Source organism: Dermacentor variabilis, chromosome 7 (assembly GCF_050947875.1).
Source record: "Dermacentor variabilis isolate Ectoservices chromosome 7, ASM5094787v1, whole genome shotgun sequence".
Lineage (NCBI taxonomy): Eukaryota > Metazoa > Arthropoda > Arachnida > Ixodida > Ixodidae > Dermacentor > Dermacentor variabilis.
The window spans coordinates 47729783-47755319 of record NC_134574.1 but is presented as its reverse complement, the minus strand read 5'-3'; the positions used below and the strand labels follow the sequence as shown (position 1 = coordinate 47755319).

General features: G+C 46.0%; 1 protein-coding gene across 1 annotated transcript; it reads left to right on the top strand.

Annotated features, from left to right (window-relative positions):
* Positions 1-220: 220 nt before the first annotated feature.
* Positions 221-24892, top strand: LOC142589024 (uncharacterized). Its single transcript, XM_075700819.1, has 4 exons — positions 221-415; positions 17029-17228; positions 18730-18811; positions 24768-24892. Exons 1-4 carry the CDS (start codon positions 364-366, stop codon positions 24824-24826), a joined length of 393 nt encoding a protein of 130 aa, XP_075556934.1. The 5' UTR covers positions 221-363; the 3' UTR covers positions 24827-24892.
* Positions 24893-25537: the final 645 nt, after the last annotated feature.

Here is a 25537-nt window from a genome sequence, read left to right as displayed (position 1 = left end):
TTACAATAGCAAGAAACGCCTCCCTCTAACGGAACATCTGTGTCTTATGCAGTGTGCTTGCAAGTCGAAAGCAACGTAATACTGCTACCCTTTTTTCAGACACAACGCACGCATGCACATACAGAAACACACGCATTGTTTTCTTACAGCACGTCCACTCCAATGAAACAATGCCACTGTTCTCGGTAGATTTCACGTTTCTGAATAAGATATATAATGTACTGTGTCTTGTTCAATGTTACATCAGCATCCTTATGCCTAAGGTGTTTCTGTAACCTTAAGGTTTACAACTCTGCAGCTAAACTTTACCGGATTGTTTAATGCGAATATACCGCGGTATTCCAAGGCAAGGGTGAATTCAATATGATTCTTTTAATGAAAATTGCTATTTTTGAGATATTATTCTTCAGTACAGGTGAGTTCTCATTATTGCGTTCTTTCTCCCTTTTTATTGTTAGGCGGTGTCAGTGGTGCGTTAGTTTATTCTTATAGAAGTATTTTAGAATTTACTGATAAGACAAGCAGCTGTATTACATGATTAATAGCATTGTTTTATGCTTTTTCATAACGTTTTTCGACCATTAACGTTTCGATACGTCCATATGATGATGATGATTTCTTGATGCACCCTTTTAAACGGGGCAGGGTGAAATATTCACCTTCTTTCTTGAATTATTCAGTTATGGCGTAGACGCTTCTAGTATTTTCTGCATCGATCTCCTAGACGTTTCTTACGCTTCTGAAAAACTGCTCTATCCAGCTTGCACCGACACCTATGCCTCTAACGAATCCCATTCTATCCATCTCTTCCCTGCTCTTTCTCCACCAATACTGCAAACGCCTATTGCTTATCATGACTGCTGACCTGTGAACGCTCCTGACCACTTTAAATCCAAAAGCTTGGGGAAGGTACCCGTTACCTACGCGTCTAACTGGGTGAATATATTTCTAATATTATTGAAACGGTAGCACCACCCAGCGCATCTGGGCGGTTTCGGCCACCATGCCGTACTCCTGAGCTAAGTGCAGCAGCACTTGGCTGCAGTACAAAAGATGCTTGCCTCCCGGAAGCATTGCTTCCTTGGCTCGATTCGTTTTGTATGGTTAGTATGTTTGCGGGAGCGCGCGGACGTTGTGGTTGTGTTGTCAAAAAGATTAAGCTATGTATCGTTACTTCAGGCGACAATAATTTTTCCAGTACTTTTTCTTGCTACATTCAATCTGTAATACAATTTTCTACAAAGTGTCCTGCGGTTGCTTAGCAATCACTAAAATGACATATTTTTAGCATAGGCGTGCCTACAGTTTGATGTGCATCTTACAGGCGAGTGGCCCGTGCGTACCAAAAAAAATATTCTTCATATCAGCATGAGGTTGAAGGGGATATTTGCTCACTTTTCACATAATCTATTATTGTCCTTCTGTTTAACATCAATGTTTCCTCTGGCTAGTTCAAAGTATAAGTGCAAGACACTTTTATGAAAGCTAATGAGATTTGTAGGGCTTAGATATGTTGTGTGCGCCATTGTAACAAGCATATTTTCCGATACCATGCTGTTTTCAATTATAATAATAATAAAATAAATATTTATTACAGAAAGAACAGTTACAACGTACAGGCCTGACAAAGCTACAGACTGCTTGAAGAGCAGCAGCTGTCAATGAAAAGGCAAATCACAGATAACCAGAACATATCACGACCAAACAAAATATATTTACACCTAGCACAAATGTGTAATAGCTGTTCTTTGCAAGCATTGTTACAGGTAACAGCAAAGCCAACAGATCACGCCTAATAGAATATAGCGCGGAGTGCGAAATCAACTCGGAGGTCAGTAAAGGTCATTCTTGTAGAGCAGTAACATAAGTTCAAGGTGACAGAATGTAAGGCACGCCCCACTGACACTAAAATCTCAAGAACTGACATGAAACTAAGGATTAGGTGTCGGAGAGATTTTTTTGAACTTATACACAGTGTTTACTTGAAAACATGGTAGGGTAGTTTATTTAAATATAACAGGATATAATAACGGCGAGATAGCAAGCCCTGCTTTCCGTTACAAAAATTTCACGTAATGTTCATTCAGACCCACGTGTCGAGCCGGGATTTTCTAGTCTACTCTTAGGGGCATCGTTTTCTAACAATTTCGAGCAATAGAAATATAAAATTTAAAAGCCCAAGTGTTCTAAAAAGCCTGTATTAATATACGACGAAATATCGTAACGCGTTCATTCTAATTAGGAATGTAAAACGGGATTTTGTCAATTGTACCATATAAGCAAATAGCGACGACAGAGAATTATTCCGTAGCCTCAAACACTGTAACGTTGCCATGAACTGTTGTTTTACGAACACATAAAGGCGTTTAATTAGTTTCAACTTAAACTAAGCTTAGTAATACACGGTGTTTAGAAGCATCAATATGTACCGGCACCACCCCACTGAGGCATGCTGCATCGGAACACACGGAATGTGCCTTGGCACGAGCAAAGCCTGCATTTAGCTGTTCAGCGTGAAACTTCAAGCACCTCAAAGTGAATCATGCCAAAACAAACGAGATAAGCCGGATGTGCACTCAGAAAAACATGGCCGAATCCCTCTAAAGTACCTTCAAAACAGTTGGAGGAATACGTCAAAGGTACCTATAGCCCGAGACTTTTATTCTTCCCGCCTACAGAACACCTCTTTCCGATCCCTGCGTAGGCTGGCGGGCGTCCTTTACGGCTTATTCGGCTATACTAATATGTTTCTTTTTTTTTCACTTGACCGCTAGCTTTTAAGCAGTCTGACCTGTTATCGTTGAAGCCGCAAACGTGAAATGGGAAGGATGTAAATTTACTCAGTCGTCTTCATGGTTTAAATGAAAAATGATTGTCCTGTAATGTTTATTAAAGTAGCTTATATTTCCCAATAAACAAGAACTGCAGCTCTCGTACCACTGTTTTTCTCCTTTCAGTTCCCGTTTTCACCTTGTTGTCGTTCTGATCATCCTCTTGAATTCCCATCTTCCGCCTTCCCCGCACTCACGCACTCATACCTTCACGCACTGCTCCGTTGTCGTTGACTGTTCTCCTCGGCCTCAGTGTCATCCTGCTGCTCTGTTTCCTTAAAGCTTGCTGTCGTGTTTGCTTCAGTCCGAGCTTAGAGGCACGGAGAAATACCTCAGGGCTAGTGGCCCGAACGTCACGTCAACGCTGTGCCCAGTAAAGTGACCACACGCAAGATGGCCTCCAAGAATTCCGGTTCCAGTACCGTTTTCCCTACGAGTTCCCTTTGAGATACTGATTATAACCCTGCGTGCAATGGCACAACTCCATGCATGTGTACTGATACCTTGACCGCAGAACTACGCAAAGATGCCTCGAGCCCCCCTATAACTGATATCGCAATAAGACGCGGTGCTAATATTAGGCTATGCTTCCAGGGTCCGCAAGCCACCTGGTATAACTTGCAGTTGCTTGCGTGGACAGTCGGAAGGCAACAGAATTATGCTTGTTGCCTTTTGAGTAGGATGATGAAGATTTCCACATTTTGCGCGAATTCACAACCAGGGATTGGACAACAAGCAGGTGATACATATTGTGCGAACACAACTAGCTCCTTGAGATGATCGCTGCGTGTTGATAACAATCTTGATTTCCGTACTGTGTCACATAAACACCAAGTCGGATCGATCAAGAAGAGTGACCGCTTGCGGATATGAAAATGTTGATTTACATGCAAGAGAACATACCCACAATGTCGGAACAGCCACGCATACGCGCTCGTTGATTATCATGATTTCTAAATAGTGGCCGACACGGACAAATAGGGACTTGACTAGGACCAGCTGGCACATATTCTGACAACGCTTACTAGCTGTCTTATATTATCACGGCGTCCTGATGATTTATATGATTTCAATGCTATGGCACATAGTCACAATAATATATAGGCCAAGAAGCCTGTCCGCGTGTTCAATATGACGGTGGTGATTTCCGTAAAATGGCATATACCCAAAACAGAGGGTTGGTCAAAAGGCGTGAGGCACAATAGCACATGTCCACAATGGCTGAGCTGCAGAGATGCAGAATTTACATGTCGTGTCAACCGCTAACTAGTTGTTTGAGATAATTTCCGCGTGTTGGTAATGAGTACCATGTCCATACTGAGGCACACACCAACAATGTTGGCTGGCCAGAAAGTGACACGTATATATAAGAAACAGAAGAAGAAATGAACATATACAAACCTGCATAACATTTGTAAAATTGCTTAGAACATGTACACTGCAGCACAAATTGGCGAGAACACACAGGCGCACCAGTCTCTGTCACATCAAGAACACAAGAATGAAATGTGCATGTTTAGAGCATTCCATTAACCCAGCTGCCACAAAAGGGACAGAAGTCTGCTTCTACGCCGTTTCGCCAAGACGAAATGAAAGTCTGAAAGATGTACTAATAGATCCATGCAGTCCGTTTAGGAGTTGATAAACGGTCGCATATCTTTGCTAATGTCCGGCGGATATGAGTATTTCAAGAAGTTGTAGAATCCTGCTTAAAGCAGGTTACAAAAATACTTTCTCGGAAGGCACCTTTCTAAGGGCATTACAAGCTTTTAAATATACGGTTGGAATTCTTCTACGATGCGGATTTTTATAGCTGTCTAATCTTTTTGTTTGCCTTCCTCTCCTGTCTTTCTTTCCTTACCCTCTTCCCTGCTGCGTTTCGCTGCCGGTGGCCTGTAGGTCTGCACAATATACGAAGCACGTATAGCAAAAATTTTCGTTTTTATTATAACATGGATGACCGCTATACTCGCGGACAACTTTTTGTTGCAATGGAGCGAAAGCTACGGAGGCAAAGTGCGCACAATTGATAGCGCTTCCGAGAAGAGTCCCATGTTTTCATCCGCGTTACTTAATCTGTGGAAGAGGAAACATAAGCACGTCATTGCATACACTTAAATAAGATAATACACACCACTGAATGTAAAAGTTTACCTAATTTGCGACTTTTCCCTTCCGCGTCTGGGCAAACCCAATACCACCGCACGTGAAGCTGCGTCGATTCAGCGCCTTTCCTAGCATCCAAAAGCACTGTCAAGCGCTGGTGGACTACTTGGCGCCGTAACACGTCTGCAGCTACCACGCCCCCGTAGCATTCCCTTCGTTGCCAGAGAATGTTGTCCTCAAATATACAAAAGAAGGGTAGTGTTACGAGTTTGTTGGAACATCTTGTATGTGAACATAAGATACTACTAAAGCTAACTACAAAAACACGTGATTTGGTGGATATTGTGCACTTGCTGAACGTACAGAAAGCCACATAATCAACATAAACATCTGTTTTTGATAAGGCACTTGCACACCATTTTTGTAATTTACTGAGCATTATCAAAGGAATGCCTTCACCAGTGAATTAATATGCACTGGTAGTTCATAATTTACAAATAAGTATAATAAGCTTGAATAAATCAATTAAGATACGAAAATATAAATCCTCTAAAGAAACCTACATCCGTTAATGGTAGGAATAGCTAGATATTTTAAACACAAGAGTAACATTGCATGCAACTGTTTGAGAGAGAGAGAGAGATAGCACTTTATTTACACCCGTCAGAGAGTATGGGTGATCGGGTGAGACGCAGCTCTCCCTATCACCGTCTACCTCCCCCCTAGACGTCGGCCGGAATCAGTTGGCTTCCGGCGGCGGCCTGGGCTTGACGGATGGCCTGTTTTTGGGCTTGCTCTTCCTGGCTATGGAGGGAGGATTCCCATGACTCTCTGTTTCCATGTAGGCCGTTTAGTGCTGGGCAAGCCCAAAGCATGTGATTTAGCGTTGCTGTGCCTTCACAGTTTTTACATTTTGGAGAGTGCACCTCAGGATGCCATTTGTGCAGAATATACGGGTTTGGGAAGGTACCTGTCTGCAGTTTTCGCCATATTACCTCTTCCGGCTTTGTGAGAGATCTATGGGGGGGAGGCAGAGTTCTCCTCCCCATTCTGTAGTGTTCTAGAATTTCTCTGTATGTGGTTAACTCTCGCTTTTTGGACAGGAAGTAATCTGCCTGCGCTGGGGCCCGGTGTGTGAGTCCTCGGGCGACCTCATTGGCGATCTCGTTCCCTGTGAGTCCACTATGAGCGGGTGCCCATATTATCCTAATTAGGTCGTTAGGTACGTTCTCCTTGCCTGCTTGCAGAATTTTGCCGGCCTCTTTGGAAACCTTACCTTTGTCATAGGCTTTGATTGCAGTTTTAGAATCGGTGATGACTATTCTAGTTGATGGGTGTGTGATTGCCAGGGCAATCGCCGCCATCTCTGCCTCATCTGGTGAAGAGTGTCGTACGCTACAGCTAGAGACTAGCTCGCCTTTGTCGCTCACTACTACTGCAGCATAATGCCCTTCTGGGTATTCTGCCGCATCGGTGTACACTACCCCTTGTGTTTGGAGGAGGGAGCCTTGGAGTCTTTGGACCCTGCTTCTCCTGCGTTCCTTGTTGTGTATGGGGTGCATGTTTCTTGGGATAGGGGTTATTCTTAACTTGTTAGCAATTTCTTTGGGGATGACGGTTATCCTATCACGTGATTCTGGGTTTTGATAGCCCAGGTTTCTGAGGATGGATCGGCCCGTTTTGCTGCCAGTTAGTCTGATATATTGTGCCGTGAGTTTCGCCTCGCACATTTCCTCTAGGGTGTTCGACACTCCTAGGTTCAGAATCATCTCGGTTGATGTGCATGCTGGTAAACCTAGTGCTGTTTTGACACCTTTCCTGATGAGAATGTCTACCTTGTCTCTCTCTGCTTTAGTTGTTTTTAAGTACGGGATAGCGTAGGTGATTCTGCTAATGATGAAAGAATGAACGAGCCTAAGTAGGTTTGCCTCTTTCATCCCCGCGTTTTTGTTTGCTATCCTCCTGAGAAGCCTGCATGTTTGGTTGGTCGTGGCGTCTAGTCGGTTAATTGTTTCGGTGTTTCTCCCATTTTGTTGTATCCACATACCCAGTATCCTGATCTTGTCCACCCTTGGTACCGGGGTGTTGTTGACCAGGAGCTGGATATTGACCTGCTGCTTGCCCATGATGAGCATCTCCGATTTTTCCGGCGAGCATTTTAGCCCTATGGGTCTCAGATAGCATTCCGTTTCCCATATTGCCCTTTGTAGGGTGCCTTCTATTTGGCCATCGCTCCCCCCTCTGTCGACCCAAAGGGTGAGGTCGTCAGCATAGAGTGTGTGGCAGAGGCCTTCTATCTTTCTGAGTCGTTCTGGCAGCCCGATCATTGCAATGTTGAACAGGGTAGGGGAGAGCACTGATCCCTGCGGTGTTCCCTTGTTGCCTAGCTTAATGTTTTTTCTTATAGTGCCCCCGATTTCTATGTTCACCGTTCGGTCCGTGAGGAAGCTTTTGATATAGTTGTATAGCTTGCTTCCAACATTTAGGTGACTGAGGTGTGACAGGATCGCTCTGTGTTTGACGTTGTCAAATGCTTTGCTGACGTCCAGTCCGACTATGACTCTCGAGTCGCTAGTCTTCCGTTCCAATACTTGTTCTTTGAGTTGTAGCATGACGTCAGTTGTGGACAGTTGTTGTCTGAAACCAATCATGCTGTCTGGGTAGAGTTCCTTACTTTCCAAGTAATCGTTGAGCCTAGTCTGTATGACGTGTTCCATGAGCTTGGCTACACAGGAGGTTAACGAGATTGGCCTAAGGTTCTCAAGTTTGAGTTCCTTTCCTGATTTGGGGATGAGGACTAGATTTGCTGTCTTCCACTCCCCGGGTATCTCCCCCCGTTCCCAACACTTTTGAAAGAATGCGGTCAGTTGCTGGAGGGAGTGGTCATCGAGGTTTCGAAGCATCTTATTGGTGACCCCATCTGGGCCAGCCGCGGTTTTTCCGCTGAGCCTGTTTAAGGCAGCTTGGACCTCTCTTAAGGTGATTGGTTGGTCCAGCTCTTCGTTGTTTTCGCCACTGTAGTCGGGCAATGTTTCGGTGTTTGTTTCTCCTATGTACCTGTCTTTAATCTGGTTTATCATATCCTCCTCCGACCCCTGGAAATTGTGGGTTAGTCGTTGCATTTGTCTCCTGGTCTCAGCTTTGGTGTTGTCTGGGTCTAAGAGGTGTCTCAATAGTTTCCAGGTGGTGACGGAGCTTAATTGACCGTCTAGTCTATCGCAGATGTCGTTCCAGTGTTGTCTATTTAGGGTTTGGGCATGGCTCTCAATTTCCTTGTTGAGAGCTGCTATTCTTCTTCTCAGGTTACGGTTGCCCCTTTTTTGGGCTAGCTCGGTTTCTGCTTCGTTTTTCTTCCGCCACAGCTGTCTCATGTGGCTATCAACCCAGTTTTGTTCCTCATCTAATTCTACTTCCTCCTCAGCCTCTTTGCACGCCCGCTTGATGCCATTGGCCCATTCAACTATGTCGGTGATCGCCCCACAATCCGCTCCATTGGTTCGGAAGGACTGCCAGTTGATAGATTTTAGGATTTTTCTCTCCCGTTTGATGTTTACTCCGTTTTGGACAACGATCTCTATGATTCTGTGGTCACTGCCCAGGTTCTCTCTCGTGTTGTGCCAAGTAGCCTCAACGTCCGCTCCGACCATGGCCAGGTCGGGGGAGGTGTCGAATGACACGCTGTTCCCCTGCCTTGTCGGTGCGAGTGGATCGTTGAGGAGTGTTAAATTGCATTTTATCATAGCGTCCCATAATTCCCTTCCCTTTATCTGGGAGTGGTGGTATCCCCATGCTTGGTGGGGAGCATTAAAATCCCCTACTATTACGAGACGCTGCTTACCCTGTGCTAATGCTTGCGCTTTGGCAAAGAGCTCCCTGAAGCCACAGCCTTTCCTTAGTTTAGGAGAGCTGTAGACGTTTATGACTAGCAGGCTGCGTTCTTTCCGCCTCTGCGGTATAATCTCCGTTAACACATAGTCAATCTGCGTGCATCCTACCTCATGCTGTATGACGGTGATATTTCTCTTCACCAGGGTAGCAGTCTGAGTGTTTGGCGACTGGCCTGGGTATGTTTTGTATCCGCTGAGTTTAGCGTTTTTCCCACACTCTTGCAGCGCGATGAGGTCGGGACCATCGCATCCCGCAAGGTAGGCTTGGAGAACGTTTCTTTTTTTTATAAAGCCCCTACAGTTCCATTGCCACATTGTGTTTGCCCTAGTGTTGAGTCTGGCCATGATTCAACCGCAGAAGGAGTTGGTTTTGCTGTTCTGCCAGTTGATCAAGGCGAGTTCCCATTGGGATGACTAGTTGGCTGAGCTGGGCTGAGAGTTGGTCTATCCTCTCCGCGTTACGCTGGGTAGCTATGGCCGCCTGCTGTACTACCTCTTTGAGTTGCTGCATGTCTACCTCAAGTTTTTCTGCCCTGCCCTCTGCGATTTCAAGGCCCGAAGCGGTCTTTTTAACTCGCTTTTTCTTTGGTGGTGCAGATACCTCTTGCTCTGATTCGGACGACTTATCGTCCATGGCATCCTGACGCGCTGCCGGTTGTCTAATGAGTTGAGCCTTGAGCTCAGTGTTCTCCCTTTGCAACTCGATAACGTGATTACGGAGCTCCTGCATCTGAGCTACTGTTTGCTCCTGGTAAAGTTTCCATTGCTCCTGTTGCTGTTTCATCATTTCGTGTTGTTGTTTCATTTGCTCTTTGAGCTCCCTCACTATGTCAGAGTCATGGGAATTCCCCGCTTCCCAGCCTACCTTTTTGATGGTTGTTGTCCCTTGCTTCTTTGGCGGGGTGGGGGTGGCCTGCTGTGGTAGCCTCGGAAAGGATGCTGACCGGCGGCGCTCCTTGCTCGTGGCCCGCGTCTTGCTAGCGTCCCGCCGGCTGCGATGCTCTGGTAGTTTCTTCTCCTCCTCCTCCTGTTGCTGCAGCTTCTCCCATTGTCGTTTCTTAACGATGTATGGCGTTCTGAAGATCCCCTTGCAGGTTCTGGCGCCAGTGGGGTGTGGTTGGCCGCACAGCTTGCAGGTGGGGTTGCAGTCGTGTCCCTCGCTTGGGTTGGGGATGCCGCAGCCTCTGCATTTCTCTTCCTCGCTCTCGCAAACGTCGGAACGGTGTCCCAGGTCTCCGCACTTATAGCATACGTCGTATTTTTTTTTGTACAAATAACAGTTCAGGATGGCACCTAGACATTTGATTTTCCTCGGTACCTCCTTGGTGGCGAATGTGAGCATGATGGTCTTGCTCTGTCCTAGTCGCCTGATCTCCAGCACCTTGGGGTTCTCCTCATGTTCTGCTATCCCCTGCGTGATCTTTTGCAGTGAGGTCGTTAGTCCTATGCCGTGGATGACGCCTCTCGAGAAGTCGTCGGGTACTGCCAGGTGAACGGTTACTTCGTGCACTTTTCCTTCAATCTCCAGGTTTGTGAGGCGTAGGAGCTTGTCTCTTGCCTCCGTGCTGGGGGTGAAGAAGACCAAAATTCCTTGCTTCTCGTTCTTGACGAGCTGGCACGCCTTGTTCCATTCAATCTTCGCAGTTACATGTATGGCTTCGGTCAGGGTTGGTCCATCGTACTGTTTGACTACCATGCCTCCCTTGGGGCGGAAAATGATTCTCCATCCATTTTCGGGAAGCTTGACTTGGTTCGAGGCGATCGATTTCTCCGCTTGCTGTCTGCCGTCGCGCTTCGCTGATGGTGGTGGGGTGTCTTCTGAGACGCGCTTGGCGTTCCGTGCCCATTTCTCCTCGAGGTTGCATTTGTTGAGTACTGTGATCCAATCCGGGGCGTCGAGCTCGCCCTGTTCGGCGCTGCGACCTTCCACGGTGATATTCATTCCTTCTGTTGGCTGCCGCACAGCTGACGCGGCGGCACCGGGGGCTTCGGTAAGCCTTAGCCCACGTTAGGCCTAGTGGCCGGCGTTCGTGTTAGCGCGTCGGCACCACGGCTGGCAGACGTGTGGCTCTAAGGTGGCGAAAAATCCACTTACGGACCAAACGCTGGTGTCCGCAGAGTCCTCGCAGCTTCCGATTGATGATTTTAACCAGCTCTGGTCGATCCGTCAACATTTGCCGCTAGAAATCACTGCAGGAAGACAGAGCCGACGTGATACACGTCCGCCCGTCACGGCCCCCTAGCGGCGATCCTGCAACTGTTTGAAATCATGTTCGAATATTGCTCCACGCGTGCCATATTTTATTCTTTGAACAAGGCGCGTGGGCGCCACCACTCGAAAAAAGCGGTGTAAGAACAAACTGGGCTCGCGCTGTGAATCTAACTGGTCAGCGCTGCAGCTGCTGTTGTAAATATAACCTGTAAATAGTTGCTCGCCTTACTGACTCGTCGTTCGCGTAACATTGTCGTGGAGGATGCCGTTCCCAGTCCTCGCCAAGGAGCTCTGCAGCGGCCGCACCGTCCTGCTTTCTGCCATGGCTCCCGGTGACGACAACTCGTCTCCTTTTACTCCTGCGTCCCCGACAACAACGTATGCTACGGTTACCAGTCCCCGCGATCCTGGCATATTCTCCGGTTAAAATAATGTAGACTTAGAGGACTGACTCAACCTGTATGAGCGTGTTAGCCAAAACAACTCCTGGGACTCTACCATTATGCTAGCCAATGTCCTATTCTACTTGGGCGGAACTCCTTGTGTCTGGTTGCGGACACAAGAAGACCAGATCTCTAGCTGGGATGCTTTCAAGAAGAAGCTCGTCGACCTCTTTGGAAATCGCACCGGTCGGCTGCTGGCTGCTAGAAAAGAGCTTGCCTCGTACATATAAGACGTGCTCGCTCTTCGGCGGAAAATCGGCGAGAAAATGGCGGAGGTTGCCAAACACGGCACGTACTTAAAGGAATCGTGGACGATGCCTTGAACTTGTTGTTCTTCAACAATGTGTCCACCATCGATGTCAATGTCAAGTAATGCCGCCGCTTTGAGCTCGCCAAAAGCCGCCGCGTCATTCCACAGTTCTCCCGGCTCCCTTACACGGCTGCGACGTCGTCTTGCGTTGACTTTACCGCTTCACCCTCTTTTAATGAGCATGTCACACGTATTCGCCGGGAACCCGAGGCTACAAGTCCTGCGCCGTTTCATTCACGCCCACTTGAACCGACCATTGACCAACCAGCCCCAGCGATCTCTCTCATTCAGGCGGTTGTCGGGCAAGAATTTGCAAGTTTTTGTGCTGCCTGCTGCGTCTCCCGTCCTGACGCCGAACCGGTGCCCACTGCCCCGCCTCACGGCGATCTGTATTCCCATACCAGATACCGCAACCCTGCCGAGGGCAGTACTCCGGATTACACGCCCATTTGCTTCCATTGGTATCGCATTGGCCACGGCGCTCGCCACCGCCGCACCTCCTGGACGTCGCCGTATTCGAGCTCCTTTTCCCCGTCTCCTCGCCCATATGGCTACCCGCGCCGTTACTTGCCTTACCGTGTGCCTCCTACCTATGACGTATCCGTCGATGTCAGTCGTCCTGCTCGCTCGCCGGCACCTCAGCGCCGTCGGTCCCTGTTGCCCCAGCTATGCCGCTATGCGTCGCCGACCAATTATGGACCATCGCGGACGGAAAACTAGGCCATACAGCTTTTGGAGGTAGTGCTGCATCATGTTCGTCCTGTCAAATACTCCATTGACGATCCTCACCAAAACGAACCTAATGGAAGTAGACGTAGACGTTGTTTTGTTGACGGCATTATTTGATACTGGAGCCCTAGTATCCATAATGAGCGCTAACCTATGTCGTCCCCTGCAAAAAAGTTCTTACGCCTGCCATCACTCGAGCCGTACGCGTCGCCAAAAGCGCCACTGTTGCCGTCAATGGTATGTGCACTGCTTGCATAGGAATTACTAGCCAAGTTGCAGTCCTGTGCACCGTGCTAACCAGTTGCCCTCATGGCCTAATCTTGGGCTCGACATTCTGACGACACATTCTGCCCTCATCGAGTGTTCTACCGCTACGCTGTGCCTCGACTTTCTTTGTCTTTCAGGCGTTGGCCCCGAAAAACCGAACACCCTCTGCACTACAGCGTTTGTTCGCTCACCTCCAAAACGTTCACCTTCGTCGAATTGCCCTCAACGGCAACCGTGCATGATGGCGACTATGTCGTCGCACCTGTTGGCGATGTCCTCCTGGCGCGCGACATCTCTGTGCCACACTCCGTCGTAACCCTTGCTGCTAATCGCATGTGTCTCCCCGTTATCAATTTTGGTTTGATGAAGCAAGTGTTACCTGAACGCACAGGTGTGGCCACGCTCTTGTCAGTGACAGACGACCACGTCGCTGCTTTTGCAGCCGACGCGTCTCCAGATCCTCCTGATTACCCGCAGGATGCGTTAAACCTCGACGGCCCATTACGTCACGTGGTCGCTCCGGACTTCGCACCTGATCACGCAGCCGCCCTATATCACCTCTTGCTTTCCTACCGCGACATATTTGACACTGACAATCGACCAGTTGGTCATACGTCCCTTGTTATACATCGGACAAACACTGGTGATGCAGTTCCCCTTCACCGCCGACCATATCGCGTGTCCACGGCAGAGCGGCAAGTTATTCAGCAGGAAGTAAACAAGATTCTCGCGAGAGGTGTAACTGAGCCCTAGTCGAGTCGTTGGGCATCGCCGGTCATGCGCGTCAAAAAGAAAGATGGCTCGTGGCGTTTCTGCATTGATTACCGCGACATCAACCGAATTACTAAAAAGAACGTTTAACCTTTACCACGAATCGACGACGCTCTTGATGGTCTTCACGGTGCCAAATACTTTTCGTCCATCGACCTTCGATCTGGTTATCGGCAGATTTCCGCCGATGCGCAAAACAAAGAAAAGAACGCTTTCGTCACTCCAGAAGACCTCTACCAATTCAAGGCTACCTTCAAGGTTAACTTTATAATTATCAACAATAGGTGGCTACATCAATGAGTACTATGGGCCTGTTCTTGACACTACCTGTTCCGACGATCAAATTTCGAATAGCGGAGTTCATGTGGGAGCTACGCGCACAATTAGTTCCCCTTGACAGGCTCCTTCAAATCAAAACTGTCTGGCAAAAGAGTATATGTGTCCTCGATATCACCAGCCCCCGCCTTTCATCACGTCTCCGAGGTCACCGCCGGTCCAGCTCTGCGAGCAGCTTGTGTTATCTACTAGGCCAACGCTGCTGTCTGCGGCGCTGGCCTAGTGCTACTTCTTCGCCTAGCTCCGACTAATTTTTCGACTAATTCTACGCCCAGCTGCCACATGAAGACCACTATTCAAAATTTGATCGTCGGGATAGGTAGCGCCGAGGACGGGCCCCAAAGTGCTCATTTACTGTAGCCACCTATTGTTGATAATTAGAAAGACAATTAGCGTGACTGAGCTAATTGCACTCGTAATTGCAGAAATTACTACATACCTAGAGGCTGCAAATCCATACACTCACATGGTAAGCATAATGTTACCGTGATTTTTATTTTTCTCATATCGAAAAAACACCCTGTATACTGCATATTATTAATATTTCTTGATGTTTGGTCGGCCCAGACGTTCAAACACTGCACTTAGATCAGACACTGCCACGAATGCGCATGTCTGTCTTCAAAAGGCTTCTATAAAGGTGGCTTTCGTTCTCTAATAAACACACTAAGGCATTAACTACATCGGTGATGCGATTCAGGGGTTTATATGGGAATGAAATGAAAAGGGGCTTTATTTCCTGGAGGCATGAAAGGGGCAATATTCAAACTGAATCGCAGCGGGGTTATTCAACATCAGTTTAGCTATCGCTTCAAGGAAATGAAGCATGCCACGCGTTCATTTCATCATTTTGAGGGCGACAATCTTTCGTTTGTAATTCAAAGAGCTTTGCTTTACTTAATCAAGCGTTTATATTTTTTTTTCATTTTTAATCGCAGAATAGAAATTCACAAATGATCTTGACTTATAAACTGATGACCTAGTTTGTTTTGTCATCGCCACTTATTTGTTGTATCAAGTTACCCTCGCGTCCATCGTCAAATTGGCAATGAAGAGAAGAAAATAACCCAGAACAAGCTTCTGAGGGCTGCCACTTGCTTCAGTTAGCGTAAAGCCCTGATTTCAGAATACCATTGGGAAATTTCGTGAAACCTTGAAAGTAAAAAAAATTAAGCGGAACATCCCGGAACGCGAACTGTCCTACATATGGCGCAAGGTGTCGTGCCAAATGCGTTTTTGTAGAATGTTGTTTGGGGGGGGGGGGGCGATATGCCGACATATTATGCGTTAGTTATTTCTATACGCTTGAGAAGTAGCAGCACAAAGATGAACATAATTACATTGCGGAACATATAAATTGCACACCACGCCACGCGCCCTATAATACTAGGCGTATCTGCGAGTTCTAGTTCAGGGAGGTACCGATTAACCGATGTGCGCGATGCCCGGCACGGTATAACCAAGGCGGTAATGGCGTCCCGCGGAAGGACAGGTGGGCGTGCGTGTGGGATAACGCGCGAGTGGCACGTCATCTCTTTTTGTGTCTTCTTTGGTCACCTTCCACCTCACTGGCATGTGTTTTTACTAGGGCGTCCCATACTGTTTGCTATCCCCCTATTAGTATGGGCTGAGGTAGGGATGGCTTCGGTTTATCGCCTCCTTCTTAGGCGTGGCGTATGGGGAACGGCCAAAGCAGACGGGCTCGTAGAATGCTTTACGCCGGCGCTCCCATTGTTATCGCGGACAATGGGTCGTTTGTCCCTGTACATCGGATGGCAGCAAACAACCGCGCACACGTGCAATGGGCTTAACCTGGCAATTTCGTCTTCTATTCGGAAAGAAATTTTCTGGCTTCGTATGTAATTTTTAGACGGACTCATTATAGAATGCTACCAATCATTATATTTAATACCCTGTCAGTTGGTTAAAACTGTCCTCTTAATTTCACAAGCAGATGTTCGCAGCACCGCTTACTGTCAGACTACACAATGCATTGACGCCAGCTATCTAAACATTATCGCCCAAAACCAGGTATTTCGACGCTACACTTGTGCAACTCCGGTCAACTTGTTCTGTTTGATTTTTTTAACAAAGAAGTTATGATTGGTTATGAGTTATGCTGGATAAAATATTATTTGTGCTAGTGGTTTCATCGTCAGATCATTTTATTTCCACAAAGGAATTCAAAATGACGTCAATACTGTGGTTAGAGGCATAAGACGAATTAATCGCTTCTCTCATTGCTGAAATGGCGAACTCCCTGAAATGCTCATAACATAACTCAAAAGGGTAGGAGACAACAGCATTTGTCCTAGCAAGGCGTAGTCTACGTTACTTCGGCGCAAACATCTTTTGCGCGACTAGCGCGTCGTTTCCGCAGACCATAATGAGCGCTCCCATAACGGGTGTAGAAATATGGCTGGTGCAGCAATTTATGCAAGGTGGCAACACACAACTTGACATCTGGTGGGGTACTGAGCTGTGCACGAAGCCATGCGCAGTGTGCAAGCCGAAAGTTCAATATCAGGGTGGATGCAGAAGTGTTCCAAATCATGTTGCTTGCGACTGTAAAAATTTGATGAACAGCATTAAGTAACAAGTGGTGTGCGGTTACATACACGAAAGCATTGCCTCCATGTGAATAGCTAATAATATTCATAACCAGACTAACCTCGCAGACCTGCTTTTTAGTCATTGTCTTCATCCAAGGCCACATAGATGAATTGCGATGTGATTTTTCTTTCAATGCATTATTGCTGGCAAAACACTTCTGAGAACCTCGTATGTGCTTTTTTGTTTTCTTTGTTTTTATTTGTTTATAAACTCCACGCTCACTTCGGTTTTTTGGCCACAGCTTAAGATAAGCTAATTTATAATTTATTTATTATCTGCTGCAATGTCTGCATAGTTACAGGTGTCGTTTTCTTCTCGCCTGTTCTATCAATGGCTATCTTCACGGTTAGCACTTATTCGTAAGGCTCAAGAAAAACAGTAATCCGTAGTTCAACAACCATATCTGAAAAATTTGTTCTTTAGGTAGAACGACTTCTTTCTGGGAGACGCCACCCAATCTGCGTAATTATTGATGTATCTAGGTGGATCAAATTTCTTCAATTTGTTCGTTATTTTTTTTCAGTATGCGCCATGAATCATTTTGAAGACGACTTCATAGGTTTCCCGTTCGAACGCACCAATCGAGAACAACATTTAAGTGATTATTCTCGCTCCCACATCAACAATGATTACTTTGGATTGCCCAGGCCGAATCGTCACCACAGCACGAGTTGGCCTCGTCCAGTATTCCCTTCCTCCAAATTTGAAGAGCAAAAGTGCGGGGTAAATAAACTTAGGAATTTGTTTTTTCTTGTTAAGTCACAAAATTTTCTTGCCACGTTTCACAAGATCCGCTGCAAAGCTACTAAAGAGCCTTTCAAAACACAAGTTTACGTTACTAAATGTAATTTTTTCCTTTCAATATCTCCTTATAATCGCAATTTTGCTTTCTCCTGGGCTGTTGTGGGTGCATTACTGCAGATTGCTGAGAAAGTTGGAAGAGTGTCTGTAATAATTGCGTCTGTAATAAATATACTGCCACAATTGAAAATATTGACTTGAGTAATGTATACGCTTTCCTAGTTATACAGTAGAAAGGAATTTCATATCAATGGTTATAGGTAAACTGCTGTCCAAGACGTGAACTTATTACTATATACTTTTATACTATATTACTATATTATATTACTATGTACCTTATATATTATATAAATTATACATATATATATATATATATATATATATATATGTATATATATATATATATATATATATATATATATATAACTATATATAAGAAACTACATTACTTTTATTTCTGTTTTCTAATATATGTTCGATCAAGTAGCAGGGATAATCCCAGAAATTCCATTTATTGATCTGAGGCTTCAATATTTAGGAAATATAAAAATTGCATTTCTTTACTTAAGTGCGCCGCTGCAGCATCCCTGAATTATTTGGTGTACATGTCATTGAAGGATGCTAACTCGAAATATCGCAAAGCGTTGTTTCAACACTTATCCCCTTGTTGAATTGGTGCAATGTTGTAGAAGAGCACAGGAAGCTACTCAACACCGAATTCACCCCGGCTGTGCCATCGCCTTGGAGAGAGAAATACATTTGCAAGGACGGCTCCTTAGTAAACGTGGCTCGTCCAATAAAAAAAAAACTAAAATATTAACAAATTTTCAGAAGCTACTTGGATAGTATATATTCAAGGAGGTCTGCGCCATTACCGAGAACTGAACATCGCACCGCTGGTCCTTTCGCAATCTCACCCTGTCAAGTAGCCTCCCCGTCTCTGATATGTCGGATATTTTAAGTGAGGCATGATACGTGTTTCACGTTTCTTAATTCAGTTGCTTGTTTGAAAACAAGCATTTAGCTTAGCACCTTGAATACGATGGTGGATGCTTCAACCTGCAAGACAAGCTTACATTTTTGCAAGCATTTCATACCAATTTACGGTTGCCTGATGGGAATGGCATGCATATGCCCCTGACGCTAGATTTGTTGAATTTATTTGTTCCTTCTTTATGATACCTGAACTGCTTAAGAATTATTGTTAAATTTTGAGGTAGTGCTAAACGTTCGCGTGGTGGAAGAAGGAATTAAAGTTTAACTTAACAATCTGGCCGAGCATTTTTCATGGCATTCCCATATAGTATTAAGGGCGACAAATTCGGTCACTTCTCCGCCAGCTCAACCCCTTTGATCGCTAAGGCCTAATGTCCTAAAATATATCATTGTTGAGAATATCATGCTTCCTGTCGACTTCCTACAGAGAATGACCTGCCCGCGAGGAACTCGGTGTGCCTCCTTCAACGTCTACTGCCTCGGCGGTAATTGTCCACCGGTGTACTACTGTGAGTCATTTTCCGTTATATTTCGCATGTATAAAGCATAAAAAAGGCTTGCGGCGCAGGTGTATACTCACATCATGCCATATTTCTGTATGAATTACTCATGCACATGGGATACATGAGAAATATTGCATTGCCTATACGTCTCTGAGTCAGTGTGCAGCTCTAACAGCATATCAGAAATATACGCGTCTGACAAAAAAAAAACATCATGAAGCTGCATTTCTATTGACGAACGTATACCTTGATCTATGCTGCGGTGCAAACGGGTTTGGGCCCCTGAGAAATAATGCAGCTGAGCCACAAAGCTTACTACAGCTGCGTAAAAATTGGTGGTATCATACAACATTTATGGAGGCAGTTGTTACGTAAGGCGGAATAATTCTGTTTCTTCTTGCCTAAGAATTGAACCCTTCTATAACTCAACATGACTGCTGTGCTTACCCCAGCAGAACAAACCGCTTCACTCCACTGCATAATTCACGTTGGTACATTGCTTTCAATTTGTAGTCTCTATGAAGACACACGTTTCAGGCGCAAAACCTGTGTCACGATTTCCGTGCTCAAAACGGAGTAATGTCGTTCCCGAACACAGGCATGCCATGCCAGGCAAGGGGGAATGTAGCACATCTTTGAATGTAGTCGGCGCATTCCAACATCATTCGGGAGCAGGCAACTACATGTTGCCCATGCACTTTATAACCGAAGCAGTCTTAGAGAAATGCATGTGATTTATGCCAACGTGCCAGTGCCTCGAGAAAATATATAAACATTAGGAAAACTCGGCATTTTGTGAGCAACAAATAGCAACAAAGATCAGCGTAAGTACGTCTATGGGATGGTTCCGTTTCAGGTGCCTGCTGAGATGCACACTAAATTAAGTAGAATCATTTCTTTGCTTGACAAGAACCGCGGGAGAGGAAAACGCATAATGATGGTCTCGACTAAGCATATCGTCAACTCGCTCAGTCGTACAAAAGGTTGGGTGTCGTAAAGACGATATTATCCCTGCCGAAGCACGGAGTGGGTGCGAGTTTTGATGTCGACAGCACAAATGTGACTCCGGTTGAAAGAAGTTTAGCGAGAGCATTATTACAGCCAAGGAGTTTCAAAACACTAAAACAAATGAACCGAGGTCACTCATGTGATGCACAATCAACATTATTCTGGTGCGGCGTCGATAAGCTGCAGGACCGCCAGTGATACAAGCCTGAAGTGGATCCGTCTATACGGCGAATCTGTGCAGGGGAGCAACCGGCTTGCACGTTTAATTATTTACGTTGAAGCAGCTTCAAGAGTAGCGAGTACTGAATACTGAGAGAGTGCTTGCTGAATTGGCCATGGGAAAACGGGACTTGAAATGTAAAGGTTATTTTTGATAATCGGAAAGAGGCCTTTCACTACTGAAAGCACGACTGCATTTGAAATAGGGCTCAAGAATGTAGGTATTATGAGCGAGGCGTACGTTGAAAAAACGAACTCCTCCCTGACAGTTAGTTTGCTCAGAGGTTGATCAGTGTCAATGTGGGGCGCAACTACATAAAACCATAAGTCAATATAGCCAAGGGTAGCACAGAGCGAATTCCGTCTTTTGTAATCAAAACATAGCAATATAAACAAAAGGGAAAGAAAGCGTACGGTTAGACAAATTGTCGCTGTTTACAGTTTTAGGCTTGTACGTGTGATGTTCGTAATTTAGATATAACCGCGGTCCTCCTTCCGCACACTTTCTAATGCTCTCTCTATAGGTACTAGATTCAGCCTTGCAAGGGTTATGCAGCGCAAATTAAGGCCAGTGCAGCGTATGTTAAACATCATTTCCATCATATATGTCATGTAGCAGGTGAATATTGTAGCAGGCAACTAGCCAATCAATCTACGCATTTCAATTCGCGAGCCAAATTGTACCAAAATTTGCGGAATTTCTGTGCAATGAGCGAGAATAATAGGGAAAACGAAGGGACACATCTTTTTTTAGCCAGTCGCATGGTCCAGGCAATATAATTCTGGAGGAGGAGGAGGAGAAGGACGGAAGAAGGACGGAACTTTAGTATTGCAGAAACCGTTGCGCTGTTTTTTTCCTGGGTGGTTCCACTTGACACGGCTCCACTGGCGATCGCGGCTCACCGGGCCTAATCGAGGGTCGCCAGTTGGCTTCCGAGGTCCAGTTCGGAGAGTCTCGCCTCCCAAGACCACGTAGCGAGTGTGTGTGTTGTGACTCGTGGCGAAATTGCGTCACCCGGACGGTCGGTGCATTCGTGTGTTATGTGCGCGAGTGTCGCTTTGTGGTTGCTACACCAGGGGCATGTCCGGGACGTATATCTGTCCGGCGAAATTGCGTGTAGACGAGACAAGTGTGGGTATGTGTTCGTTTGCAGGCGGCGCCAGTCCCTTGCCCGGAGTTTACTGAGAGATTTGTGTCGGGGAGCGTATTGTGTTCTTTTCAGGCGTTGGTCCTGCAGTATTTGTTGACTTGCGGTTAACTCGTGGGTCGCTCGTCCGTCTGTTGGGGGCTGAAGAACGGTGTGGTCTGCCGCTCGGCTAGTGAGACCTCGAGCTGCGCAGTCCGCCTTTTCGTTGCCCCGCAGGCCTTCGTGCCCGGGGCGCTAGACGATACCGTGGATTCATTCTAGTGAGCAGCCCAGGATTCGAATGACTTGTATAGGGAGTGTTCCATTCATGTATAAACTACAAGCTGCTTGTGAGTCCGTAAGGACGCGGGCGGACCTTCCCTTGCTCTCGGCGTCGCGAAGTGCGAGAGCAAGCGCTGGTGCTTCTGCTGCTGCGCTGCATGTGGCGCGGATGGAGGCAGAGACTACCAGGTTCCCCTGATTGACAACGGAGAGTGTGTATTTGGGCCCACGACGTGGCGACGAGAAATACGGACTAGTGTCCGTGTAGTATGTATCTGGGTCTCTGAAACACCGCTTGTGCGACATGCGGGTGCGCATGTTGTAAAAACATCGGACTTAGAAAACTTGCTTCACAACTGGAAAACATCCCAAAACTCGGATGTGCCTTCTATGCCGACGATATGACCCTATGGGCAACCAAGGGTTAATACGGTGACAGAGAAAACACATTACTCACAGCTACCGGACACATCGAGTCATACCTAACCACAGCGGGAATGAGGTGTGCCCCACACAAGTCGGAGTACCTTCAAGTCCGGCCCAAGCAAGCTAGGAAACATCGAGCCCCGCCAATACATCTCGAGATTGCCAGGCAACCTATAAGGCGCGACCCGACAGCATGCTTACTGGGTATACAGGTCTAGGAGAACAACGGTATAAAGGTAGCCTCAGAGAAAGTAAATCATGCTATAAGAAGCATCGCATCACTCATCGCCAGAGTAGCGCGCAGCAAAGACGATTTCACAGAGGACGAAACCCGTGCTGTTTATGTGCCCTCTCCCTCTGTCCCCGTCTTATTTGCGGTCAATATGATATGCAGTAAACACCAACTAGGCCAAAGTTAAGTTCTTCTGAAACCTTAAGCCTGGTACAAGCCCTCGTCATCAGCCGTGTCACGTACGCACTACCGTATCAAGTCAGGCGCAAAAACGAGACCGAGTGCATGGACACTCTTATAAAAACGGCGTAGAAAACGGCCTTACAGTTACCGTCAAGCACAAGCACAAAGGAATTATTAGCGCTAGGGGTGTACAACACCTTTGAGGAGCTAGCAAGTGCCACGCTCATAGCACAGAGGGAGCGCCTCAACAAGACACAACAGGGAAGGCACCTTCTTCGACGGCTAGGGTACCCTCTGACACCTCAGTATTGCAAAGAAGAAACACAACTCCTCACTAACCACATTAGAGAGAACATTGTATTAGACCATATCCCCAAGAACATGCCTCCCCCCCCCCCCACAAAATCAAAGCCGAATTAGTACTGGAGAGTGCTAGTGGAAATTGTCTGTTTTGTAAGAGTAAAGACAACAGACGATCTCCATGCTCTCTTAGTTACAACCACCTGGACAGTCGCTAATGATTTATTTTACAGATCAGACGCTGTAGTGAATAAATGATGAACATGGGGCACAGCAAACATTTTCGTGCATACTTCACACCTATCGCGTCGTATGGACTACAACAAATCAGTTTATTATTAGTAAACATTTCTTCTTGCAGGATAAAGCATTACGTGCAATAACTGACTTGCGATTAGACGCACACACCGAGTCTCATTCTTTGCCTATTTTTGAATGACGTAGGGAAATGCCCACATTGATTCCTTATTGCTAAAGCTGGCAAGAAACTATATATGGCTTCATATATATGTAGAAGCTGATCTCTGGAGGCATTCACGTCTCACTACATATCAGAAGGCATACATCATCTGTAACGAAAAAATGTGGCGTACTCCGGCATCACAGACGCCGTTCGGCGACCAAATTTACCACTTGAGATTGCTATTTCTTTCTTATAGGCCACTGGCATTGTCGTATTTTTTTTGTGGTTTTTAAGATGTTATCCATTACCCGTGTCTCATGTAGTCATCGTGTATATACTGCGGTCGCCATGACACGCGAGTGCTATCTTTTAGGAGGTGCGGACCCAGTAAGCCTATTTTCTACTTAACGTCTGTACTCCTGACAACCATATTATTTATTCGCTGTTTTCATACATACTTGAATTTGACTTGAAGTCAACAGAAAACCGATAAAAGGAAAACACATGGCAACTGGACCTGGTAATTGCTTGTAGTTTTTTTTAGGATATATTGTCTGTTGGCGTCTGGTGTTGGTAGTATAAAGAAATGAGCCCTTCGGTATCTCTTATTCTTTTCACTTATGGTTTAGCACGTCACAACTATCGAGTAACCTGAACTGTGGAATAAGAAATGTACAGATATCGCGTTTAGCCTCCATAGGAAACTTCGGTCTTGGGTGATCCTTACCGTTTCCGTCAGAAGGGCTTGGGGCCCACGACCTGAATGCCTTGTGAAGTGCCTGAAGTTTCCAGCCGCAACGGCTTTAGCAGATGCTCGCCATCTGCCGTGATTGTGTCCAGAGACAAAGCCCACACGAGCGATGACGCGTAGCGGCGCCGGGATGTAGATAGAACGGAGGACAGACTCCAAATGGTTAATTATGGATGATATGTTACTCACGCCATTTATGTCGCGTCATCGCAAAGAAGAGGTTCGCGCATTTATGCAACAATTATATGCGGCAAGCCAAACCGTGAGTTAAAACAAAAAAGACTGTTGGAGCAATCCAGGCTACTAGCGGCTGAATTGTCTGTAGGTTCGCTGTCAGTTTGCACGGCTAGAAAGAAGCAACACGGGGACTTAAGTTCTAGCCTCTAAAAGCGCATGTATACACTGTTCAGAAAAGAAAAATCAAACAACTTTTCACGTAAGTGGATGAGGGCTGGGTGATGAAAAAAAAATGTACAGAGAGGAAGTGTAGAAGGAAGCTAAATTTTTGTCTAATACATTGGCGCAGTCCGCATATGGTCCTTTCTAGGGGAACGATGACGACGCATGGTTTACAGCAAGAGCAAATGAGCCGAACCTGAGACGTTTGTGAAGTTAAGGACAAAAAAGTGTTATTTGAAAGATCATGGCGAACAGGTGACCAACGTAGATCGCAAGCTGTCTGATTGGCGCTGCCAAACGTTTGCACGCGAAAACTCTTACAGTGAAGGTGTCTAGAGCAAGTGCGCACAAAACAATTGGACGGTTACTTTTCGTGCATTAAGTATTGACGATGACAATACCAGTAGATGAGACGGAAAGCCAAGGCGCCTATGTATCCATAGTTAGGCGAGAAGGTATGTACTACTGTGATTGATTTGTTTCCACAACTTTCATGTAAATAATCGTGCAAATGAATATGGATGATTTGTTTCTTACCCCGGTTCGCGGACTAAATCTACAAATATATTGCATCAGATATTCATTTAGAAGAGAGAAAGTGTCAGTGACTGTTGCTTTTATTTTTATTTCAGGTCAGCCAACGAGCCCAGAGCCCATAAATCCGTACCTGAATTCTGGTTTTTTCTCATGAGAAGAGTACGAAAGCCACATGAGGACGTATCGTTCTCTTGGCAGTACAATAAAGGAGCAGAATACTTTTCGGTATTTCTTGTTTCTCCACCTTCAAATGTTCCCCCAAAGGCGACTTTGACCTGAATGAATACTGAACTAGAGAAAACAACTTTATAACATCCCTAATCTTAATAGCATTATAACCCTCCTTCTCCTTTTCAAACACTCAGTGAGCTCTGGACCAGCGCATGTGTCAGGCACAACACTGTGGATTACATAAAATCAGCTCAATCGCCTGCGAGCACAGTGACATCAGGACAGGCTCCATTCACGGCTCCATAAGAAACTTTCTACGTGTGACTTTCAAAAAGCTATCGCTACGGCGGTTTCTTTCTTGCAAGGTAGCTTATTTCACAATATTTCGCTAAAGAGAACAAAAAAATATCTGCCAACCAATAAACCGTTAGTTTCCTACGGATATTTCTTGGCTGCCATACAAAGAACACATCTCATAAAATATGAATGACGTGTAGCCAGGCAAAATAAAATTACTCGTCAGAACCAAACATCACTACCCGCAGTGGTTTATTAGTGGCTATGGTGTTGGGCGGCTGAGCACGAGCTCGCGGCATCAATTCTCGGCCACGGCGGCCGCATTTCTATGTAGGCGAAATGCGAAAACGCCAGTGTACTTAGATTTAGGTGCACGTTAAAGAACCCCAAATGGTAG